Source organism: Periplaneta americana, chromosome 6 (genome assembly GCF_040183065.1).
Source record: "Periplaneta americana isolate PAMFEO1 chromosome 6, P.americana_PAMFEO1_priV1, whole genome shotgun sequence".
Lineage (NCBI taxonomy): Eukaryota > Metazoa > Arthropoda > Insecta > Blattodea > Blattidae > Periplaneta > Periplaneta americana.
This window is the reverse complement of record NC_091122.1, coordinates 104111523-104135675: the sequence shown is the minus strand read 5'-3', so window position 1 is coordinate 104135675 and position 24153 is coordinate 104111523. Positions and strand designations below refer to the sequence as shown.

Sequence of the window (24153 nt, the reverse complement as noted above, 5' to 3'; positions counted from 1 at the left end):
CTTAATTTACAAAAACAGCCGAGTGAGAGCAGTTGTGTCGATTTCCTGTCGAGTTAATCTCCTTACTAATACATCTGGAAAAATGTCACAATTCAGTTGCATCTTGTGTGTTGACCTGCAGCATTAATCAGTTTATCATCAAAACAATCACAATCCAAAAAGTGACGGGTCAGCCAAAACAATTGTTTACAGAACTCTGTGTAGAATATTTTATAGCAGACGGGGAAATGATCAATGTCCAGTGCACAGAAATTTTGTTGTTTTTTTAACCTTCCTTTCATCCAACTAAGACTTTCAAGGTCTAAGCGGAATTCAAAGAAAAGTTCTATGATGAAAAATGCAACAAAAAAAGTGCAAGAATGCTGTTCCAGCGTGTTCCACCAGAAAAAAAAAAGCATTGAGTATATGTACACGTATATACATTAATGGTATTTTATTTCTGAAGTATGAAACAGAAAACATTTTCTTTCTTAATTATAAACGAAATAATAACGCATTTTTGCATATTTACTTAATTACAAATTGTACTTTACTTTACAAGAGTAATTTACACAGATTATTCAGAGGGACGAATCTGCTACCTGAAAAACAATTGAAAAGTATTCACAGTGGACTTAATCAGGATGAGAATTATTTGTAAATTCTGTGAACAGAAGCAAAAGGATTTCTTTTCACATAACCTACTATTGAAAATCAAATTTTATTTATATTAATATGCACACAGAAATTTAAAATTATGACACAAATTCGTTGTTTCAAGATGCAGATATGAACTTACTGCTGGCAGTTTTTCAGAAGAAAAATGATTGTATAGTTAAGCAAAATTACATATATTTTTCGTTTTTAGCGTAATTTCACATTATTAAAATTGCTACTCCTAAGTCACAACAATTTATAAGTGACTGGAAATTCAAAAGTTTAAATATGTGCATTTTAGAAGGGTTACATAAAAAGTTTCCGGACTTAAGTAAACTATTGAAAACAAAAATTTAGACTAATTTCTTATGTGATAACCCAGTCCTTTACGAGTTTGTATACATAATCTGTCTCCTCTATTCTTATACCCTTAATAGTGAGGGCTGAAAGAAAGTGGTAGTATTTTACACGTGCACAACAGAGCTCAAATGAGAACATTACTATGCAATGATTTTGTACGATTTAAAAATGAGTTTGAATCAATAGCAGCATCTTGAGAGAATTACATAGGCTTTTGGGAACCTTTTCCCTTTGCTAACAACAGTTTTTAGTTGATTTATAGAATTGAAGAAGAGCAGAACTTCTCTTAAAGCGAAAAGAGGAGCAGAAGAGCTTTGATGGTAGTGACTGAAGAAAACATCGCAGCTGTAGAGAAAATGTTGCAAGAAGATCCACAAGATACATGCAAGAATATTGATGCATCCCTTAAAATTGGATTGGGGAGTATCTCGCAAATATTATACCAATATTTAAGGGTCAGAAAAATGTCATCCCAATGGCATCCCCCATACCTCCACTGAAAGTCAAAAGGTTGCTTGAGTGAAATGGTGTTGTGAAATGCATGAATGTTACAACAATGAGGACTGTCACCATGTTTCTGAAATCACAACAGGTGACAAAACGCAGATTTATCAATATGATCCAGTAACAAAAGTTAAAAGAAGAAGAATTGTGGGCAAGAAAATGGTGACTTTCTTCTTTATTAGTCGTTGCAACAATTCTACAGGGTTAAAGACAGATACTTTATAATGGTACACAACAGTCTGCCTCCCAAAAGTTTTTCAAAAGGTGCGTGAAGAACAGCCAATGCCACTCAAAATTTTCTAGAGAGCACCTCTGTGATGCTTGTCACCCAGTCTCTCTATAGTCTCGACCTGGAACCCTGTGATATTTTCTTGTTTCCTATAGTAAAGAACAGACTGTACGAAAAGTGGTTTTCAAGCCTGAAAAAGAATTTCACAGCATAACAGCAGGAGCTCAACATTGAGGTGGGAATATTTTGAGAAGTTTCAATGGTAAGTTTTAAAATATCATTACTATTTGGCCCGTATCCAAAAAGTTAGTGAACTTGTATAGAAAATGTATTTATACTATTATGTCCTGTAAATAAATAAATCATTTAGAATAACAAATTCTATCCCTCATTAAGTTGAATTTCCTTTTATTACAGCAGCTTGAGATACTATCATTCTTTCTTTTTGAGATTCAACAAAGTACAATCACATCTTTCAGCATGTAAACTGTTCACTATTGTAATACAAGCAGGCAACGAATTTTGACGACAAAAAAAAAAAGTTTATGAATGACATAATAAAACTACCTTCACAGATTAAAGTACAACACTGCACTTCAATAGATTCTGGCACATTATGGCAGTGTTGATTGTTGGGAATGAAACTTCTTCTCATACTGCCACGAACAATGTTAAAAAAAATACTCCACTCAGATCATACAATAATAATGCAACTCAAGAATTGGCACTGTCCACAGAATTTCAGATATATGAAAATCATGCGAAAATAATTTTAATCATTAGTCTATATCCTTCTCTCGTCCAAAACCATAAAGCAGCAATGGAAACATCCAGACTTATTACCCAATATAACTGCCTTGTCAAACACTTAAATAAAATTGGAACTCACTTCACCAAATTCGTTTAAAAGACAAATTATCAAATGGGTTGGAATCTACTAAAGTGTGAAGTTTTTCCTAACAATATTAATACTTTTTATTGCTAATGGGTTGCAAGATGGCAACTGGTTCCATTGTAAACAATGCTGAGCATTGGATATCAAACAATTGATCAATCAACTGAACAACACATTTGATTCCAATTAGTTTTATCTACTGTCACAAATAATGCACTTTTGTAGTATCATTCAGTGTTCAATACATAGCGTATTGCTTTTTATAACTGATTAATCTTTTGACAAAAATTATTTTATGATAATCTCTGATAAAGATTAAAGTGAGGCAGAATTTTGTTATATTCACAGCAAGTTACTGAGGAAGAGCACAGCTTCCATAGTACAAGTCAGTTACACATTATAATGGTATATTTGCATACTTATGTTGGCGACATTTTGGTGGGCCCAATGATCTATATCTCTGCTGTGCATGCATGTATTCATTACAAAGCTAGCTGCGTGGAGTTCATATGGCACACGGTGCCAGTTGAAGAACAAATCTGCACTCTGAAGGTAGCCTTGCCTAGGCTAGTTGCTCAGTGACGGGAAATCAGGTGATAATATGTTTCTTGTATCTTGATTTAGTTTGGCTCTATGGAGTATAATAATTACCAGAAGATTTACTTATGTTTGATAAGCTTAAATTGTCCAAGAGTCTAAATTGTACCAAGCTTGTTGACTTCATTCCTTGTTTGCCATGCATTTGATACAGTGAAGTTAAATTGGGCTGATCAGATTGAGTTCATTGTAGACTTTGGCTTTCTTCAATGTTAGGTTTCATTATATGTATTGAACTTCAGTAAATACCGTTTGATTTACTATCAGATTGGATCATATGTTATTTGTACTATCATATCAGAAAGAGTGAAACTGACTAAGTATTACTGTGATATTTTCCGGGATCTAACACATTCAGTTCTTGTTATGGAATCTATCTTTCTTCTTGTTAATGAATTAAATTTTAAAGAAATCTGATTCTGTGTTATCGGGTCTCTTAGGGTGTACCTGGTCCTTTTCGTTAACCCTCCTGATATTTACTTTAAGGGCATGTGTGACAGTTTGGGGGGGGGGGGGAGGGGAAACTGACAAAGGGTATCCCAGCACATTTCATAGAACATTTTCTGCAAAAGTTACATTCTGGTTCTACTTAAGACAAACTGGTATCAGTTGTCACCACCACCGGTGTGGTGGTGGTGACAACTGATACCAGTTACTGAGAGCTCATTCCAGTTTCCAAATTAAAGTACCAGTACTTAGATTTACAAAGTCTCATCATTTGTTTCTCCAGAGGCCAAGAACTACTACAAGAAGTTACCAGTGCAGAAAATACAGTGATGAAATAACATTGTTTTCTTCTAATTGTGTGGTTAATTTTTCTTAATATGATTGTGAATTATACTTTTAATTCTGTACATTTTGTGAAATTTGCCTCAAAGTGAAATTCCAGTTACAATACAGTATATCATGTTTGTTTTTATTATGTGATTAATTTTTCTTGATAAGTGACTTTTTTGGAACAAAGAAAGTAATATACTACTCACGACATTCACACAGCATGCCTTTTTCTGCATTTCAGTGACTTACAGTTTATAATGTGCACTACAACATTATAGCAAGTTCCATAAGAAAATAATTTAATATCAAGCGGCTTCTAAACTTCAAACTGTTGTTAACTCAAAATGCGACTTTCACCATTTTTTCTTCGTGATCCCCAGTTCTTTAAAGTATTAATGATAATTAAATTTCTCTTTTGAAAGGTCTTTGGTGGGCTGACTACAATTTGTAATGTGTCTATTAAAAAGAAAAAAAAAAAAAGAGAAGTCAAATGATTCTTCTGTTACTGCTATTACTGCAGCTATTATTGTACAGTTCCCAATTCCATAGCCCTACTAGGCAGCTCAATGTTTCTGCCGAGACAAATGGCAGGGACACTCAGACTAATGGACATTCAATACGACCAGCCAATTTAGGTAATGGCTTACAGTAGACAATGTAAACAAATGATCTTATTCCATACATAAAAATTCTGAAACAAATTCTGCAGACATGTGAAAATGCTAGAAAATGAGTCTTGAGGAAGGAACACAGTTGTTCCTGACATAATACATAGAATTTGTTTCTATTAACGGACAGGGTGGCACTACTGTAGATCACTGTACGTACTAGTCCTCAAGGAGGAAGGGGCAATTTGGGAGAACTCAATGGATAGATTTTTTCAACACAAACAGACTCAAGCAACTGCCTAACAGTCAAACAGTCATTAAATCTTACAAACCAACTCTAAATAGAGGCATCAGGTCTTGCCCAACACCAAACCATGATCGAAAACACAGAGACATGCTTATCCACGCCCAACTAGTACCACTGTAGTTCATATGCCATCACGTCATGAAATAAAGCGAAATGAGAAAGAGAGAATTGACAGAATGCAGCTTGCATGACTAAGAGAAATGGGAGATTCCAAGGAAAAACTTTATTTCTCAAATCTTGTAGGCCTCAAATACAAAGATTGGAACTTTAATAGTGGCAATTATTTATTTACTTACTTACTGGTTTTTAAGAAACCTGGAGGTTCATTGCTGCCCTCACATAAGCCCACCATTGGTCCCTATCCTGAGCAAGATTAATCCAGTCTCTACCATCATATCCCATCTCCCTCAAATCCATTTAATTATTTATTTATTACTAACACAAAAGTGATACCTCTGTGAAACTTCTACAACATTGTCAACAACTCATTGCCAGTGATGTGGAAATTGTAGTATTCTTGTAGCAGCACGTGTTCTGTTGATGTTTCTGATGGAGTGACCTACTGCCTGCAGAATCTTGGGAACAGTTCGGAATCGAATGTCACAAAGTAGTTCCTTCATCTTTGGAATCAAGTCATAATCACAGGGGCTTAAGTCCGGTGAATATGGTGGATGGAAAAGCACTTCCCAACCCCAATGACGGTACAGATCAGCTACAAGGTGTGCCACATGCACCAGAGCATTATCTTGCAAACAATGCGATAATCCTATCTCTTGGCCCAACTCACATATCGTCTGACGTCGATCTGTGTCTAACAGTGTGGAAGTAGCCTGCACTTACTAGTCACTGACACTAGGGCAACCGAGCCAAGCCACGTCTGCCATGCTTCATGTCCCTCATTTAAAGCTCTAATCCACCTTGCCACTGTTCTGTATGGTAACACCATTTCTCCATATGCCTCAACAAGATCTTCATGACATTGTCTTGCTGTGTGACCACAGGTACATTGAATTTTCAACAAACTTTGCTGTTCCTGTTTTGTGAACATGGTGAAAACACAACAGTTTAGATCAGTAACTCACACAAGATTATCTTCTTCTCACCACAGCGCATGCACTTTGAGTCGGAAGGGAAAGTTCATTTACTATGAAGTAGGTTAGACATAGATTAACATATGGTAAAAGTGAGAATAATTAATTCCGTCTTGTTTTGCTTCCAGAGCAGTGTTGCCACTATTAAAGTTTCAACTCATGTATCATTCATTTAAATATCAGAGATAGACCTTGAGTCCGCAAAATGAAAGCCAGCTTTCTAGCAATGAGCTACTGGAGGAGCTAAATAGCACAGTCATTAGTATCATGGTTTCGAACAGTAATCAAACGGAGAGTTGCAAACTTCATCAGAGGAATTCGAATCTTAAGACAATATATTTCTTGAATTAATAATAAGCAGCACACCAATTCACATTATTTTGTTGGTGCCGTCTGCCACTGATGCAGAATTTAAGAAATATTATTTTTGAGATTTAATATCCTGAATACAGTTCAAAATACCATGATTAACTTTTTTGACTGAGGCGCACTATTAGCTGAACAGACAGAGCATTAGCTTTCCACACTGGTAACCTAGTTTGAATCCTGACAGGTCCAATTATTGGAATTTATGGTGAACAAAGATGGTGCTTAGTGCTAGGTTTTTGCATGGTACTTCTGTTTCTCCTACTGGCATTCCAGCACTGTTTCATTAATCGTCATTCAGTGCTATGTAGTTTGCCTCCCATGGTGCACCAAGAGCAACGGCATCTGGCTGCTAAAAGAACTACAGCTTCAGCACGTCACACACAGATGTGGATGCTTCAGTCAATGACGCAAGTCAAGTGCCCATTATTAGATTTTAAAAAATCATTGAAAATAATTCTAGCAATTCCTTCTTAATTAGATATTGTTCACAGTGAAACAAGAAGCTCCACTGCTTCTATTGTTATAATTTCACTCTGTTAAGTGCGTATCATTCTTATCTAATACATATACAAATACCAAACCACATTCTGTTCATACACTTGCACTAGTGCTTCTGTTGGTATAATCTCTCTGTTAAGCACATATCATTCTTATGTAGTACACATACAAACTAATATGAAAACACTTGTTCATACAGCAACAGCAGCACCTTCCCCTGTTCCTTGTTTAACAGTTGGCAGAGATAGCTTTTCATAGCAGGATGATACTAATGGAAGAATCTGAGCGACTTCACTTGGATCAATCAATCTAGATGGTGGCACCTAAAAAATTCAAGCACAGATTTAATAACAATGATATGTTGCATATTACATGCAGGGTGGTTTGTTTCTCTATGACAGATAAAATCAACTACACACTTTTCTGAGCTCTCATTGTGATACTAAAATGTTGACACCAGTACACAAGGTAATTGGCACAGTTGCATCAGCACTTACAAAGCTTATTCCTGAGACCATTCTGAGTAAAAAAGTTTAATAGATGTGGGCTGATTCCATAAAGTTATGCAGTTATTACCATTTTTAGAAGACATCACTAGGAACCACATTATCTTACGTACAGAGCCAGACCAAATATATGACTTCATTTTGATAGTTGACTGGCCTGTACATTCTTGAAGATCACACGCAACTCACTTTGTGTGGTCAGATTCATTGAAACAGGAATGACATATTTTAAATATCTGCTGTAAATGTCACTCTGCACAAGAAGAAAAGACTTTAACTGACAAACATACCATTCATAAAGTACTAATTATCTAGGGATCAGATTTTTATATACTAAAAGCTAATATTCCAACTAGCTATAGTAATAATGAGCAAGCAATACCTCTACTCCGGTATAAATAATACCATTGGGTTTGAAAGCAGTAGCAAATTGTAGTGAATGACGCAACTCAATGTTCACTACTTAAATGATGAAGTTCACACTATTTGCTACTATTAGCTACAGTTTTTGCTCATGTAGACTTGTGGGTCGCTTCACTAGGTAAACCTCACTTTTCAAACCCAAGTTCAAATGAACAGTTTCAACTATTATTTACAAATTAGCAAATGCACTTCACTAGATCCATTCTGCAGTCTTTGTGACCCAGTTCTCTTTTGTTAGATTTCCGAGTGTTGTGAACAAGGCCTCAAAACAGTTCTAACCTAAATGACATCCACTCAAGTATACTTGGCGTCATTTTTACTTGCAATACCTAAAAATTCTGGCCCTACTAATTACTGTTTATGCGTTATGTAATAAAACAATGATAAAAATTATTTTCCAGGCCAAAATACGCAAAAAATATTGTACTGCTTTGATTTTTCTTTTGCATTATAAACATGTATTTGTTATTTGAATGGGCAGACAGATCACAGAGTGCAGACTCACAAATCTTAGAACATTCAGAGGGCTCAACTGTGTTACATCATACAAAGCACCTCGATTTTTCAAATACCACTGAAGCCATTCAAGACAATGAAAGAACTCAAACACATTTGATATCAGAGTGTAACTGATGGGTCCCGTGCCTTGGCGTCGCGGTCTAAGGCATCCTGCCTAGGACTCGCATTACGGAATGCGCGCTGGTTCGATTCCTCATGAAATTTCGGCCAGTGTATGGGACCGGTGCCCACCCATCATCGTGATGCACTTGGGGAGCTATGATAGGTAGCGAAATCCGGTTGCAAATACCAGCTATAATGGCTAGGGGGATCATCATGCTAACCACACGATACCTCCATTCTGGTTGGATGATCGTTCACCTCTGCTTCGGCATGTGGGCCAGCAGCCGGCTGGTCAATCTAGGCCCTTCACAGGCTGTAGCGCCATGGATTATTATTATTATTATTATTATTATTATTATTATTATTATTATTAGTGTAACTGATGGTACATAGGTACTCGTACCAGATCAGATGTTCCCTGATATTCTCTTAACCCGAATCTGCCTAGCGGTACCGTATGGTACCACAGGTACATATAGTAGTTTCCAGTCGCTGTGTTGGCAACAATGATTATTTTCACAATTTCTCATTGTTTAATTTACTCACTGACATTCCAGTCCTTGTTAGGAAAACAATATTTTAAATTTATTTGGCTTGGTATGCGTAGTGGCATTCGGTAATTATACACATTTTCTTGAATCACTCAATTTTGGTATCGGTTTGAAGTAAATATTTGAATACATTCAATTAGGATTATAATTTTGAATAAATTCTGATTTCATATATTGGAAAAGGCTTATAGTAAAGCATTCAATTCATGTTTTCACTATAAATATACGAACTGCCAAATATATATGACGTAGAGTTAGTCTGGTACCGTATGGTACCACTAGGCAGATGCCGTAGCATTTTGTAAGGAATCGACTTTTTCCTCTTTATAGCATTCATATTGATAATTTATTATGGTTCCTGGGACATAACACTTATTGAAGCTGTAAGAATCATAGGGGATGACAGTATAATAATCTAAGTACTATCTATATTGATCCATCAGACGTCACAGTGAATTCTGATGAAGATTATAGAAAGGAAGATACAGGCGGTTTACTTGATAATCTCTTAGGAAATCAATTTTATTACAGTGAAAGGCATATGATTTATCTAACTGTGATGAAGATAGTGATGTGACAAATAAAGAAAGTTAGAAGAAATAAGAAAACATAAAGAAAACTTTTACTTTGAAGAATCGAAAGAGGTTTGAGTCTAAGAATGAAGATGAGATGAGGACAAGTAGTTCAATTTCGTGCCCAAAATATAGAAGGAAAGCGTAACCAAGAAGGAAACAATCAAACTCACACGAAAACCAACTTCATAGATACATGATGAACATCCCCCTTCTAACAGTAGCATTTTTCCTGTAGTTGACTATGCATTTTATAGAGGAAAATAGCCTACAGAATTGTTTGAAGTATTCTTTGACTGTAATGTTATTGATTTTATTTTGTAAGAGAAACCCAGCGTTATGTTTTATTTCCAAATGTACAAGGTTTACAAATAACAGCTGAAGAAATGAAGTTCTTAATCGGAATTCTTCTCTTCAATGGATACAGTTTTGTACCTAGCAGAAGATGCTACTAGGAAAAATGCACTGGACATGCAATGAATTAGTTTACAATTGCATGTGGTGTGATCGATTTGAAAAAATCGTGCGATTTGTCCATTGTGCCGATAATGCCAAATTTTAGATCGGCAAGATAAAATGTGTAAGCTCCGACCTCTGGTAAATCTGATGAAGGAGAGATTTATAAAAAATTACATTCTGGCATAATGTATGAATTTTGATGAATGTATGATTCCCTATAGACGTCATCCTGCAAACATTTCATCAGGGGAAAGGTTCGGCTTCAATTATGGTGCCTAAACATTGTTTATGGGCATATCTGATATCTTTTGAAATATGCCAAGGGAAGAGGGTAAGTGCAAATGATCACTTTGAATAATTTGATTATGGTAAATGTGCAGCACCTCTCGTTGAAATGCTCGACAACTTACCACATGATATGAAGAGCCTACCCTTCCGACTGTACGTATTTTGATAACCTGCGAGGACAGGCTGGCTGGCTGACTGTCCTCGTATACTCACACAATGCATTACGAGTGAAGTGGGACTCTGTGTAAAATGTTTTGAAAAATGATATGTAAAATCTTAGGAAGTGCAACTAAACCAAGGAGCATTGAGGTGCGAACCCTTGCTATTTGTAAAAGCTAGCTCCATTGCCCTGTTATTATCATACAAGAAATAATATAATAAAAGATAGTGAATGATATAGTGAAGTTTTTCTGTCATTCCAATAAATAACGACTTAAAATGATGAAATCTGAAGAAAAGAAATCTTGCACCTGTATCTGCCTAGCGGTACCGTACGGTACCACCCCTTATCTTTGAAAGTAGATGATTTTAAACAAAACCGAGTTTAATTCCATAGTAAGGACGTAAGTTTGAACAAATGTTGAAAAAATTACAAAAATCGCCACATGTCAGAAAACCAGGCAGATTAGGGTTAAGTCTGCAAAAACAAAAAAGTGTTGTTGCTTAGCTTTCTAACTTCCATTCATAACAATCATAACAGTCATAATCTTCAACTGATCCTAATCTATCAGGTGACTGCGGCCAGTATTTGGCTTTCTTTGGTGAGGTGAGCCTTTCTTTGATTATTCACTGATTGATATTTTTATAAAAAATAATTCAGATGTGTTATCATCAAGAAAACAAAGCTGTAGGTTCTCGCTCCAGAAAAATACTATTGTGAACAGTGGCGTGTATTCAGGGTAGACTAGGTATGCTGCACCCACCCTGGCTATTTTAATATTAACAATAAATTGTATTTAAAAGTAGCTTCAGAAGCTAATAAATATTCATTTTTACATAAATTACCAATTACCTATTCTTTCAAATCTAGTCTAACTTAGCGCTGTCCTGCCAGCACAGCAACAGGCTCTTCTCTGCTGTACACCATCTAGTTCTCTGTGCACCGCATCCTGCTCCCATAACAAATGTTCTCTTGTATTATGTCTTGTCTCTTTGGCTTCTGACACATGAGTGGTTGCTCTCTGTATGTAATCATTTGGTTTGTTATGTCAGTCTAGTAGACACTAAGCAGGTACACTTTTGGCGGTGATTTCAAATTCCAAGAGTATTGGTGCACAAAAATAGAAGTGGTTGCTGCAGAAATGTAAATTGAAATGTCTCATATAATGACTTAAAATAAGTGCATAATAGCGGAAATCCTGAAAAAAATTGTTTGATTGCCGATCTTTCAGGGAAAAAAGCGAAACTGTGACTGCAGGAAAGCCTACAACAGAGCTCACGGATTTGAAATTCAAATACAAAAAAAGGGTGGGATATTTTCAATATTTTAATATAAATCAATATGAAAAAATTATTCGTGGTAAATACCCTCATGAACTAGCTACACATCTGAAATTTAAGTGACTCTACACAGCATTTTCTGAACTGCACATCACTTGTTTTGTTCATACCCAGCACATCAACATCAGTCGAAATATCATTTGTCCTTACGTAAACAAATGAAATCACTTGAACAATCGACTCAATGGTAAGAGAGATTGAACAACCTAGATTTTATGTCAATAGAGAAGAAGATGCTACAAGAACTTAAAAATTCTTCAACATTTTACAATGACGTTATCAATGAGTTTACGGAGCAAGAGCAAAGAATGGAGTTTTCCTTCAAGTAAACAAGATATGATTTCTTTAAAATTGTGTGTTATTTCTTTATTAGTTTCGTGCTCGTTGTCGAATTCAGCTGAAATGATTTAAAGACTATAATACAACCCTGTTACGAGAATTAACTGACAGGGAGCATGATTTGGTCCTTTTCGACAAGATTCTGTGACAGCTAATTCAGCCAATGTTTCAATGACAGAAAATAAAAAAGTGTTCAACCAGGACAGAGTTATTAGTAGGGATTTGTGACTCCTTGGTTCCTTGACATAATCCCTTGTGACTTTTATCTGAGAGATAAATTGAAAGATATCATATACAGGACAAACCCACACATCTTGGAAGAAGTGAAAATAACTACCATAGACTGCAGAACGTATGGGTAATTTCTTAAAGTTACCAAAAAAAAAAAACCACGCGCGCGCGCACGCACGCACGCGCACACACACACACACACACACACACACACAAAAAAAAAAAAGGCTATTAATGAATTGATTACCAACAGGGCATAATAAAGAGCTAATAGTGATAAGAAGAAGTCCCTCATTTTGAACATACAGTTGCTGCTTCCTTCCTTACATTGAGATCTTGTGCCTTGGCTTCTCTGGAAGTATACTCCCGCAGAATGAAATTGGTTTCAAATTCATGGTAGTATCGAGTATCATTAATTCTCAGCATCACGTTGTCTATCCTAAGGAAATACCGCAACAATATGAAGAAACTGCTAGGCATCACCCTCTGAAACACAACAGTTGTTTCGATTTACTATTACTACTATCACTATTAGAAATTCTTGGTTATATTGATGAAATTACTTAATTATTCGTGTTATAATTAATACGATACGAATAATTTCTTAAATGTTTCTCTGAGACAGTTAACCCACAGCAGAAATGAAAAACGTTGATTGTTAGAATGCTCATAAATCATATATGTGACCCAGCCTGCAAAATGGGCCCTTAAAGCCTTGGTTTTTCTGAACCAACGCATGCGACGTGCGAGGCCCGCCTCGCACAAATCTGGACTACATGAGAGATAGTGAGTGGTTTCTATGGCTGCGAGGTGCGCAATCTGCGGAGGTTCGCAGAGAGGCCTCGCAGCATTGTCTCGGACCGAATCGCGCAGCTGGATTTGTGCGACGCATGAACTGCGAGGCTTCAGCAAATGGCTTTGGATCTAGAGGGAAGAAACAATGGTGGATGGTAAAGAAAAGTTGTAAATTCACATTTTTTCACTCCTTAAATTTAAAGGAATTTACAACTTTTCGATGATGGGTTCTAACTTCCTATTCAGGTGAGAAAAGGAAGAGGTGAGAAGGGTAGCCTACTCGTCGGAGTCGTTACAAACACCTGTTCTACTTGACTAACCAACAATAGATTGCAAAGAGTGGAATATAAAATACGTAAGAGATGAAAAACGAACATGAGGGTTCACAAGAATGGATATATGAAGAAAATACTAACGTATCTAGAAAAAAATTGAAATTAGATAGCCTAGGTAGAGTAGAAAAAGACAATCTACTGATCGCAAATACTGTGCATGTAGCAGTAAAACCGTATTCATTCACTGACAGTTTTCTTCCCAACGGCAGATCTTTCACTGCAAATCTAGCATTATTCAATCTTCCATATTTTCTGCCTTCCTCTTAGTCTCCACATATGTTTCAAATATCTTAGGCCTATGTTGTGTATCATCTGATAATTAGTTCTGCTCCGAACTTCTTTTCCCGTTCACAATTCCTTCCAGTGCATCTTTCAGTAGGTAGCTTCTTCTCAGCCTGACCTAACCAATCTGTTATCTGTTTACAGTAGGGATGTTAAATCGCCTATATTACGTGCTCATACTGCAAGCAATATAAATTCAACAAGATTCACTTTTCAGCAAGATAAAGTGCAATCATCGCTCTTAAGGAAATGTTTTGCAGGTTCTTGAGAGCTTGCAGTGCAGGCGCATTGACATCCCTGGTTTACAGCTTTTTAAATGAGTCCAGTACTCATTATTATTTTCAGGAGTGGATTCTAATTTAGTGGCTTTCTCTTGAAAACTTGCTTCAAATTTTCTTCTTTCTCTTCGTTCTTCAGTTTATCTATATCCAATTTCGTCACAAGAAAAATATTAGAATTAGATACATATAGCGTTGACAAATAGTCTAATGAAGATATCACTGTCTTCTCCACTAACAATGCAGGATAATTTTGGCTTATTCTTTCAAAAGTAGCAAGACGGCGAAATCCATTGGACATAACAAGCGCTCAGCAACTGATTCACGCGAACTCGCAGGATGAGAAACCACACGCTTCTCAGCGTCATTGTGAAAATGGTACGCAGGGTCGGGGTTGGTTTTTCTGAACCGACGCATGCGAGATGTGAGGTGCAAGGCCCGCATCGCACAAATCCGGACTACACTAGAGATAGTGAGTGGTTTCTACAGCTGCGAGATGCGCGATCTGCGCAGCGTCGCAGAGAGGTCTCGCTGCGTCGCCTCGGACAGATTCGTCCGGCCGAATTTGTGCGAGGCGTGCACTGCGAGGCTTCAGAAAATAGCTTTGCATCTAGAGGGAAGAAACAATGGTGGGTTGTATAGGAGAGATGTAGATTGGATTATTTTTACATTGCTTAATTGTAAATGAATTCACAGCGTTTCGGAGAATGGTTTTATCTTCGTCATAGGCGAAAAAAGAGGAGTGAGAAGTTGAAGATCAATATGAGAGTTCACATAAAAATATAAATGAAGAAAATAATGAAGTATATAGGAAAATAAAATTAATATAAATTAGATATGAGTAGGGAAAACCTCCATTCACGTCCACGTCGTGGTCCCCGGGGCAGTGTAATCTGTGGTTACAATGAACAACAAATTTGTACTTCTTGTCTTGCTCCGATACAATATGGGTGAATATTACTAATATGTTACCCTAAATCTGAATTTAAAATCCAAATTGCCCCATTACGTACCATTTTCCGTGGAAAATGAATTGAATTTTTTATGAAAACTTGTTTTTAATTTTTCACTGCTTCTGGTAAAATGACAACACACTTGGGATTCAAAACGCCTCATAATATTTGAAAAATGTGTACTGGATGCAAACATGATGTTACATAGTTTAAAATAGAACAATAAAAATATTTCATGCATATAATGAGAAAAATTTTGAAATTTGAACTATTAAACGAATTTTCTGGATCACTTCTATTTACAACTAGACCCGACACTGTCTTTTACAACGAACCAACAATGGTTTCCAAGCATCCTGGATGATCATCTTCCTTTATATCGTCTTTCCATTTCAGATATTTCTTGATGAACTCTTTTCCCACACTCCCCGCTTAACGCTCCAAAGTTAGGAGAAAAGAAATTCAGATGATAATGTAAAAAGTGTATTTTGAGAGACATATTACACGCCATTTTCTCATATGCACGTGACATGGCTTCCACAACAAGTTCTATGTAGTTGTCTGCCATAGAATTTCCAAGGAAATTTCAGCATACATCTTTGAAAGCATGTCATGCCATTTTTCTGTAATGGAAAGTTTTTCCTCAAACAAAGAGTCAGCCATAACTTTGTGAACCGATGAAAATGCCTTATTTTAATTTACCTTCACTCAAACTGGTAAACTTTTCTTTTAAATACTGAAAACCACCCCCTTGTTTATTCATTGCGTATACCTCACATTGAACTGTTCTGAAATTTACTGAATAGAAGGGACCAATCAATATCTGTTTATTTATTAGGAGTACAAAATAAAATGCCAACAACCATAAGAAACCGGAAATAAGTTATAAACTCATAAAATGCATTAGCTTTAGTTTTGGTTTACAACCTCCAACCCGCGCCAGATGTTTCCTAGGACAACACTTATCGAAAACTGAAATCATAGTATGTCTTAAAACCCTTATGTGATACGAAGGAAAGAGATGCATTTTCAGATTCAGCGCACACAAAACCATAAGGAACACATTGTTTTAAGCCGGAGCAAAATTCTTATTGTTCAGTGTTATAGCAAACGGGAGAGAATGAGAGCGTGGGTCCATTCCTTACAAACCGGAATCCTCTGGCTATGGGGTCATAACTAGATAGAAAAGCAGGCAGGTTTAGAGGCCTTAAGGTAACAGTCCCACCACGATACTCACTCATTGAGGGACTAATGCCCTAGTCTGAGGATATTTTCAAATACTCGAAATTTTCAGGCAAAAAGTCGGAAGCGATGGAGAGACCAGCTTTTAATCAGCATTCAGTCTGAAGCGGAACAGACGAGATAATAAATGATGAGAATAGTGATGATGATGACGATGATAATGGAGTAGGGAGATAGTGTCTACTGGATGCAAATAACCGTGAATCTAGTAGTAGAATAGCATAGGAAAACGTAAATCTGTAGAAAATGTGTAAAAAAACCGACAATCATATCTCAGGAAGGTTTAAACTCGGTCGAAGTTTTCAGATGTCCCCATCAAGCAACCGAGTTTAAACCTCCCTGATGTGTGCTGAGCTATCATATAGCAATATTAAAGCTAAATAGAAAATATTACAACGCCCTTCCACGTGATTCGTTTCACAGCCGGAAGATGTAGGTTAATTTATTTTAAGACGCTTTATGAAAATCTTAGGTTATTTAGCGTCTGAATGAGATGAAGGTGATAATGCCGGTGAAATGAGTCCAGGGTCCAGCACCGACAGTTACCTAGCATTTGCTCATATTTGGTTGAGGGAAAACCCCGGAAAAATCTTAACCAGGTAACTTTCCCCGACCGGGAATCGAATCTGGACCACCTGGTTTCGCGGCCAGACGCGCTAACCGTTAATCCACGGTGTGGATCACAGATAATAGAGAACTACAGTAAGTACAGTTGATTGGAGCATGATAACTGGTTAGCAGGCAAATATGCCACTTTAATCCGTAGAAAAGAGTTGTCAGAAAGTTGGATATGGATATAGTAAATGGTTGGATTACATACAGAGACATACATGGACGAGACTCCCTGGACCTACTTGAATTCCGATGATACTCGGCTGTTCAATATCTCAAGATGTTTTCTAATTGCAAGAGAATGGGGCACCCTATTTCATCACCTCGATAGTGAAATTTGATATGAGGTTTGATAATAGAGGTCAGTTCATGGCAAAACGACTCTCTCAGAAACACTGCCTGATGGAATCGTGTAAATGCAGACCAGTAACATTCCGCAAGAAGTGTGATGTAACTCTCTGTCAAAGATGATTTAAGCCTTACCACACTCGGTAAAGACAGACATTACTAAAATAAGTGTATTTCATTATTGCTGCAGCATTGTAGTGTTGCATTAAATACTAAAACCGTCATTAATTTATTTAAATTGGTGTAAATGTTTCTGGTTATAAAACATTAAATATAAATAAATATATTTACTTTATTGCAAATGAATACGCAGATATCAAAAGTGCCCAGCGGTCTATTTGTAGACAGGGTGATATTCAACTAATTGGTGCACGGCAGAAGAAACAAAATATATTCTTGACATCTTATGGATTAAATTTATGAAATAGATACATTCTTTAAATTTTTTAAATAAAAATAATTTGGGCTTTAATGGGTTAATTAAATACAAAATTCTATAGAAGAGGTCCCTTGAGACTCCAAAATAAATTTTGAATTTTGTTTCACTATCAATCAGATGGCGGTTTACAAGAATATTGTAAGCACCCTCGCTTTTCCTATTCTTGAAGATATCACTGTCTTCACCAAAAAGAATGCAGGATCAGGATCATTTCCTCTTCATAATTACCTTCCTCTTCTAGCATTAGCAAACAGGTGAAGAGATCGACCACGCGCTCAGCGACTGATCCACGCGATCTCGCAGCCTGAGAAACCACAAGCCATGCAGCGTCATTGCGAAGATGGTTCGCAGCGGCGGCCTCGCATCTCGCACGTCGCATGCGTCGGTTCAGAGAAACCAAGGCTTAAGGGGACACTCAACTTAAAAATTGGAGAAAAAGTGTCATAGAAATGAAAAATTAAATTTCTACACTAATTTACGTGACAGAACTAAATCAATATGCAGAATTCTTCCCTTATTCATTGAGAAGTCACAGTCAAATGCACAAAGCCAAAAATAAAAAATGATAATTAAAAGTGATATTTCAATTAATGATTGATTAAAAATTGAAATATTTTTTATTTTGAAAAGTATTGGATCTAATGAGCTGAGATTTTGCATGTTACTTTCCATGTGTATATTAAACTTTTTCTCCACATTTGAAAAAGATTAGTCAAATAGGAAAAAAGTTCCAAAACATGGTTGAGTGTCCCCTTAACAAAAAAAATTGTTGTAAGTAAAAAACTGAACATTTTTATAATGATTTCAAGTTAATATTGTGGACCCGTCTGGAGTGTTCTGGAAAATTCTGGTGGCCTCGGGAGTGTGTGCACACATCCAGCACGGCATGGAGCGAGAGGGAGGTGCAGGGAAATGGAACTTGGGCTTCGGTAGACACTGTGGCGCGGTGCGAGGCAAGGGGAAGGAAAACTGCGGTCCCGACATGGAGCAGAGAGAGCAGGGGAAGCCTTTAGAAGCGCAATCCTCTCGACGTTTCCGTAAGCCACATGAATCGAAGTTTCGAGATATTATGGTTTAATAATAAAAGCGCAAGCAGTCAGCTGCGAGTTAGTTAGTCTTCAAGTCTTGGAGCAAGGTGAACCTGAGTTCGACGTGCAGTGAACTTGTGTGAGTCTGTAACTGTGGCAGTATCCAGGTGAGTGCAATGTATCCGGAGGTCTTGGGTTCGACGTGCAAGAAACCACCTCTGGAGGGCTTGGTTCGAAGTGCAGTGAACTGTATCTGGAAGGCTTGGGTTCGCTGTGTAGTGAACTGTATGTGGAAGGCTTGGGTTCGACGTACAGTGAACTTGAGTGAGTGAGCTAGAACAACTAGCCAAAGCAAACAAACTGTGAACTGAGAACTGACAGTTGTATTCTGTACATAGTGCTTTGTGAACATTAGTTGAAATTAGGAGTACACTGTTGTTCTTCTCAATAATACACGTGTACTGTCATTGTCGCTGTGTGGAGTGCAATAACGGCTTTGTTGAGTGGAATACACATTGTTGATGGGTGCGTGGTTAAAGGTAGAAATAAAAGTCACATTATTCTTGTATAAAAGTTACAATATTATGAAATAGGCCCTCTCTGGGAAAATCCTTATAATATTATGAATGATCTTCCCTTTTTTTGATACTATCAATACCATAATTGATTGAACTATCAATAGTATTCGAAACAGTTTCACTACCTATATAGTTTCAATACTATCGACTACTGACCATCATTACACTACACACGGGAGATTGAAACCTTTTCACATTCCTCAGCTTCACGTCACTTAGATATTCCCTCAATTAACCCACTAACCTTATCACATACCCTACCCTCATGTCACTTAGCTATCTCCCTATTTAACCCATGACGAAAAGCGAATCAGACGTCAGTCCCATGTGTGGTGTGGGGAGATATCAAAGATTAGCCCTGGAGTCATTACCGATTAGTAAAATCCTAGAAACTGCTTGTGGATTAGCGAGGTATCTCACTGAACCATTCTAATATCATAATAACTATAAATAGGACTAATTATTAATAAACCTTAATATTAAATTTGGTAGAATCCAAGATGGAGTCGCTGTTTTCCCGATCAATAAGTTGGATGACATATGAGGCTTATATGACGTTACGTAGGCCTATATCTATACATAATATTGCAAGTACGAAAAATAGTTTTCATAAAATTTTGACAATTGAACTTACCTCAGTGTTGTTATTCTGTGTTAGTGTAAGTTCTGGGTGTTAATGGTGTTTATTCATAGCCAGGGTATGCTTTTTTAATGTTGTTTATCAAGTCAAGGAACATTTGATCAGCTTGTTTTGTACACCCATTAACCATGTGTTTGTTATTATTATACACTCTGTTTTACACTGCTTACATTTAAGGTAGCACGGAAAATTTTTATATTTCGATCTTACTTGCCATATTGACTACTTTTCTGCAGCACCACAATTAGTACAAGTTTTTGGTGTTTTATCTGAAATTAATTCTTATTTGATGCACCAATTTACACTACTTTCATTATCTGTGTCGATGGCTTTGCATAATTTGAAGAAGTTTATGGTCTTCTGTGTTGTGTCAGGTACATGTATATTTGATGCACTAGCCATCGTAAGATTAATAGAATACTAAAGGGAGTAGTAACATATATATAATAAGACAATTAATTATGGATAAGTGGAGTAACGCCATCTTTCAGATATTTATGATATTACTTTTTTTGTAGGCCTATAATACAAGTTAAATAGTTTGTGATCTATTTGTTATATTTTAATGTAAGAAAGTTAGTAGCAAACTAATGAATTCAGTTTCATTATATAATAATGGAGTTGTATATTTAATGCGTTTGAAAGTATCTTATGTTAATTGTGTCTAAGTATAATTTTTGTTTGTTTATCGATGAATTCGTAGCATAATGGCTATGATGGTGGTTTACTACACGAAAGGTCCTAAGATCTCGAATCTCAGCGTATGGTATTTATTTATTTATTTTATTTTATTGGGTTATTTTACGACGCTGTATCAACATCTCAGGTTATTTAGCGTCAGAATGAAATGAAGGTGATAATGCAGCATTTGCTCATATTGGGTTGAGGGAAAACCCCAGCATATTCGAAGGTAAGTTGTGTATTTCAATTTAATATGAAGAAGTTTGTAAAGCAAAGTAGGTAGATGGTGAAAGATAGAAGTTGAAGAAAATATGTGAGAAATAGAGGGTAGTGAAGTGGTGTAGGGTGGGATAATGAAAAGCGGGAGAAGTTGAGGGTGTCGATTTAATTCATATTTTCAAATATTAACATCCTGTGTAACGTCATGTAGAGTCATCGTTCTCCAATTGGTCCAGGAAAATAGCGACTACATCTTGGATTTTACCCTAAATTTAACTTTACTCACAATCTTTACAGAGCAGACAGCAGTTCCATTGTCGTGTAACTCATCCTCAAACAGTAATAGGTCGTGGTAAAACAAGATCCTTTCTCGTCGGCGTAGTTTGTCCAAATCTATTCGTGTTTCAGTTGTGGTGACTGAAAAATCACCAGTTAAAGTACCCGTATAATCTGTTGTGAAGGTCCAGTCGAAAGGTTTCACTTCGTCTAAATGCCCAGATTCCATTCTGTTAAGAAAGCAACACCATATTCATTGAACTCGAGAAGCTACATAATCTCCAAGAAGAGTAGGACTAATATGAAGAAACATAGCCTATTCTATGAATTGAGATCGAAATTAGTTACTAATCTCTCATAATGTTTCATTAAACTCAACTTCAATTTCCAACTCTTAGGGAGGTTTCCCCCTGGAGTAGGCTACCTCTCAACCGCAACTGATTCGAAATTGAACTGTGGTTGCAGTTTAATTGCATTGACGATTCATATCTGTTTGCAACAGAGTAACTTTGGGTAACTGCAAATTCGACATCATCTTCAGCTTGTGAGCACATTTGTACATACAAACAGCAATTATCAACCGCAGTCATCAAAATATACAATATATCAAGCCGCTATCAAGTTGATCAACTGAAATCGCAAATGAGTTGAGATGACATATGAACGTACGCATCTTGTTCATATTGCCACAGTCTAGTATAAACAGTCACGAAGCTCAATACGTGGAAAATATGCAACCATAGATAGTTGCTAACCACTAGGATCGCTACTATCGCCTCATTACAGACAATGCGAAATAATACCTGCACAGTCTATTGTTCCTAGTACCACAGTCTAGTATATACAGTCACGAAGCTTGAGTTTATGAGGGTACTAGGAACAATGCAGGTACTATTTCGCATTGTCTGTAATGAGGCGATAGTACCGATCTTAGTGGTTAGCAACTATCTATGGATGCATATTTACTACGTATTGAGCTTCGTGACTGTATATACTAAACTGTGCTAGTACCACAGTCTAGTATATACAATCACGAAGCTCAATACGTAGTAAATATGCATCCATAGATAGTTGCTAACCACTAGGATCGCTACTATCGCCTCATCACAGACAATGCGAAATAGTACCTGCACAATCTATTGTTCCTAGCATCCCCATAAACTCAAGCTTCGTGACTGTATATACTACACTGTGCTAGTATCCTCATCAACTCAAGCTTCGTGAATGTATATACTAGACTGTGGTATTGCTGTATTAATAGCATATGTAGTTGCGTTGATGTAGATACAGTTGAGTTGTGGTTGAGAGTTGCTCCAGTAGGAAGTCTCCCTAAATAAATAGGCCTACATTTAAGGTAACAGTATTTCTGTCCCCAATGTAACCATTTCTAACCAATAAATTACAATATTAACTTTGCAATTAGAGTTACCGGGATTCCTTCCAGGCATCTGCACAAGCAATCTTGATAGCTAGTCTTCCATTGCTAACACGTTTCAAAGCATCTAAAGCATTAAATTCAATTGAACAACCGCTGACATGTTTTAGAATCAACTGGTTGTTGGGAAATACCATGTCGGGCATATGTGGCAACTCCAGCATCCGAGTATATCTATAAATAAACATATATCAAAGTGTTTTATTTACAGGTAAGAGTGAAAATATTGGGGAGTTTGGAAGATGCAAGCACAGAAATTTTATAAGTACTACATTAAAATCACCAGAAGTACATGTTAGCTAGTTTCTCCCGAAATGGTAGAAGGGGTTTACTTACAGGCAAAACAAACAAGTTTCTGAAAGATCATCACCACAACCCTTCTCATTTGAGCACTTGGAGTGCAAGATGTGACTCCTCTTATATTTCACTTCCCAATTATTAAATGTATGTTCTTCCGAATTTATTGGCAGTCGCATAATATCACCTTCATGCGATTCCATTATAGAATACAAAGCAGAATGATGTATACAAACACAATTTGTTAAGGTTAGAAATAGTCACAAGAGTTTTAATTGTATAGTAACACTACGTCCCCATTAATTGATATAACTTCTGACATTAGTTTAACTGACTAAACTAGCATATTTCTTTAGTTTTCGTAAATACGAACATTACTCAATGTCAAATACTAAAACAAAACTCGACTACGCTCAGCAGGTTCACCACCATTGTAGCCAACAAATCGCCCTACAATCTCGCTAACTTTTCAACAAAAAGTAGCTAAATCTCTCCAATGTTTGTTAAAATATCCCCAGAAATGTCGCTAAAATGAATAATAAATATCACTAAATAAAAATAAGAAAAACAAACATATGCGGAGAAAAATATCATTTCCTCGTCGTCACCCTCTCCTGCGAAGTCAGGTTGTATAGTTGACGGCTGTGATTCGAGGTGGAAGGTGTGGGAACAGCTGCACTTGATTCAATCACAGTCTAGTATATATATATATATATATATATATATATATATATATATATATATATATATATATATTAGACTGTGATTCAATCATTAGTACACTTTCTGGCAAATTATAAGCGTGGAAATTTTTTTTGTGTGAAATCTAATACTTTTTAAATATATATTAAAATATATTAATTGAGATTTTTTCCGGGGTTTTCCCTCAACCCAATTTGAGCAAATGCTGGGTAACTTTCGATGCTGGACCCCGGACTCATTTCACCGGCATTATCACCTTCAGCTCATTCAGACCCTAAATAACCTGAGATGTTGATACAGCGTCGTAAAATAACCTAATATATATATTAAAACCAGCAAAAACTATAGTCTCATTTGCTTCACACGAACTGTGGACACAAAATTCAAAACTCAATTGCCTCGGGTCGGTTCGGAGTGGAAAATCTCCGCGTTGCGGGAAAGAACCAAGATTATATTAGCTGCAGCTCGCGACTCGTCACGTGTCAATGAAAACTGCCCCAGTTATGGGTGTTGGAGCTGTAGCATTGAGAGGCCAAACCCGTGAGACTCATTGAATCAGCATCATTCACCCCTGATCACAAATAATATATGAGATCAGGTTTTCACGTATGAATCATTATACTACCGGTACTCAGTCATCCATGGTTCTTCT

The 24153-nt window shown here is 36.6% G+C and overlaps 1 protein-coding gene across 2 annotated transcripts; it reads right to left on the bottom strand.

The window, feature by feature from the left end:
- Positions 1–2120: 2120 nt before the first annotated feature.
- LOC138701602 (TIP41-like protein) lies at positions 2121–23414 on the bottom strand. Of its 2 annotated transcripts, XM_069828662.1 has the most exons (5): positions 22839–23399; positions 22497–22676; positions 21078–21297; positions 12689–12847; positions 2121–7194 (listed from the first exon to the last, which is right to left on the bottom strand). In XM_069828662.1, exons 1-5 carry the CDS (start codon positions 23000–23002, stop codon positions 7063–7065), a joined length of 855 nt encoding a protein of 284 aa, XP_069684763.1. In that variant the 5' UTR covers positions 23003–23399; the 3' UTR covers positions 2121–7062. The 2 variants fall into 2 exon arrangements, with proteins under 2 accessions (XP_069684763.1, XP_069684764.1); XM_069828663.1 differs by lacking the exon at positions 12689–12847 and having other exon boundaries at positions 22839–23414.
- Between the last annotated feature and the right edge of the window lie 739 nt (positions 23415–24153).

Excerpts from the sequence above, each read along its gene's own strand:
- LOC138701602 (XM_069828662.1), bottom strand. The coding sequence starts at position 23,002 with ATGGAATCGCATGAAGGTGATATTATGCGACTGCCAATAAATTCGGAA. Across the intron at positions 22,677-22,838 it reads GAAACTTGTTTGTTTTGCCT|ATATACTCGGATGCTGGAGT; the intron begins GTAAGTAAACCC and ends GTTTATTTATAG. Across the intron at positions 12,848-21,077 it reads CTGTCTGCTCTGTAAAGATT|AGGGTGATGCCTAGCAGTTT; the intron begins GTGAGTAAAGTT and ends GTTGTGTTTCAG.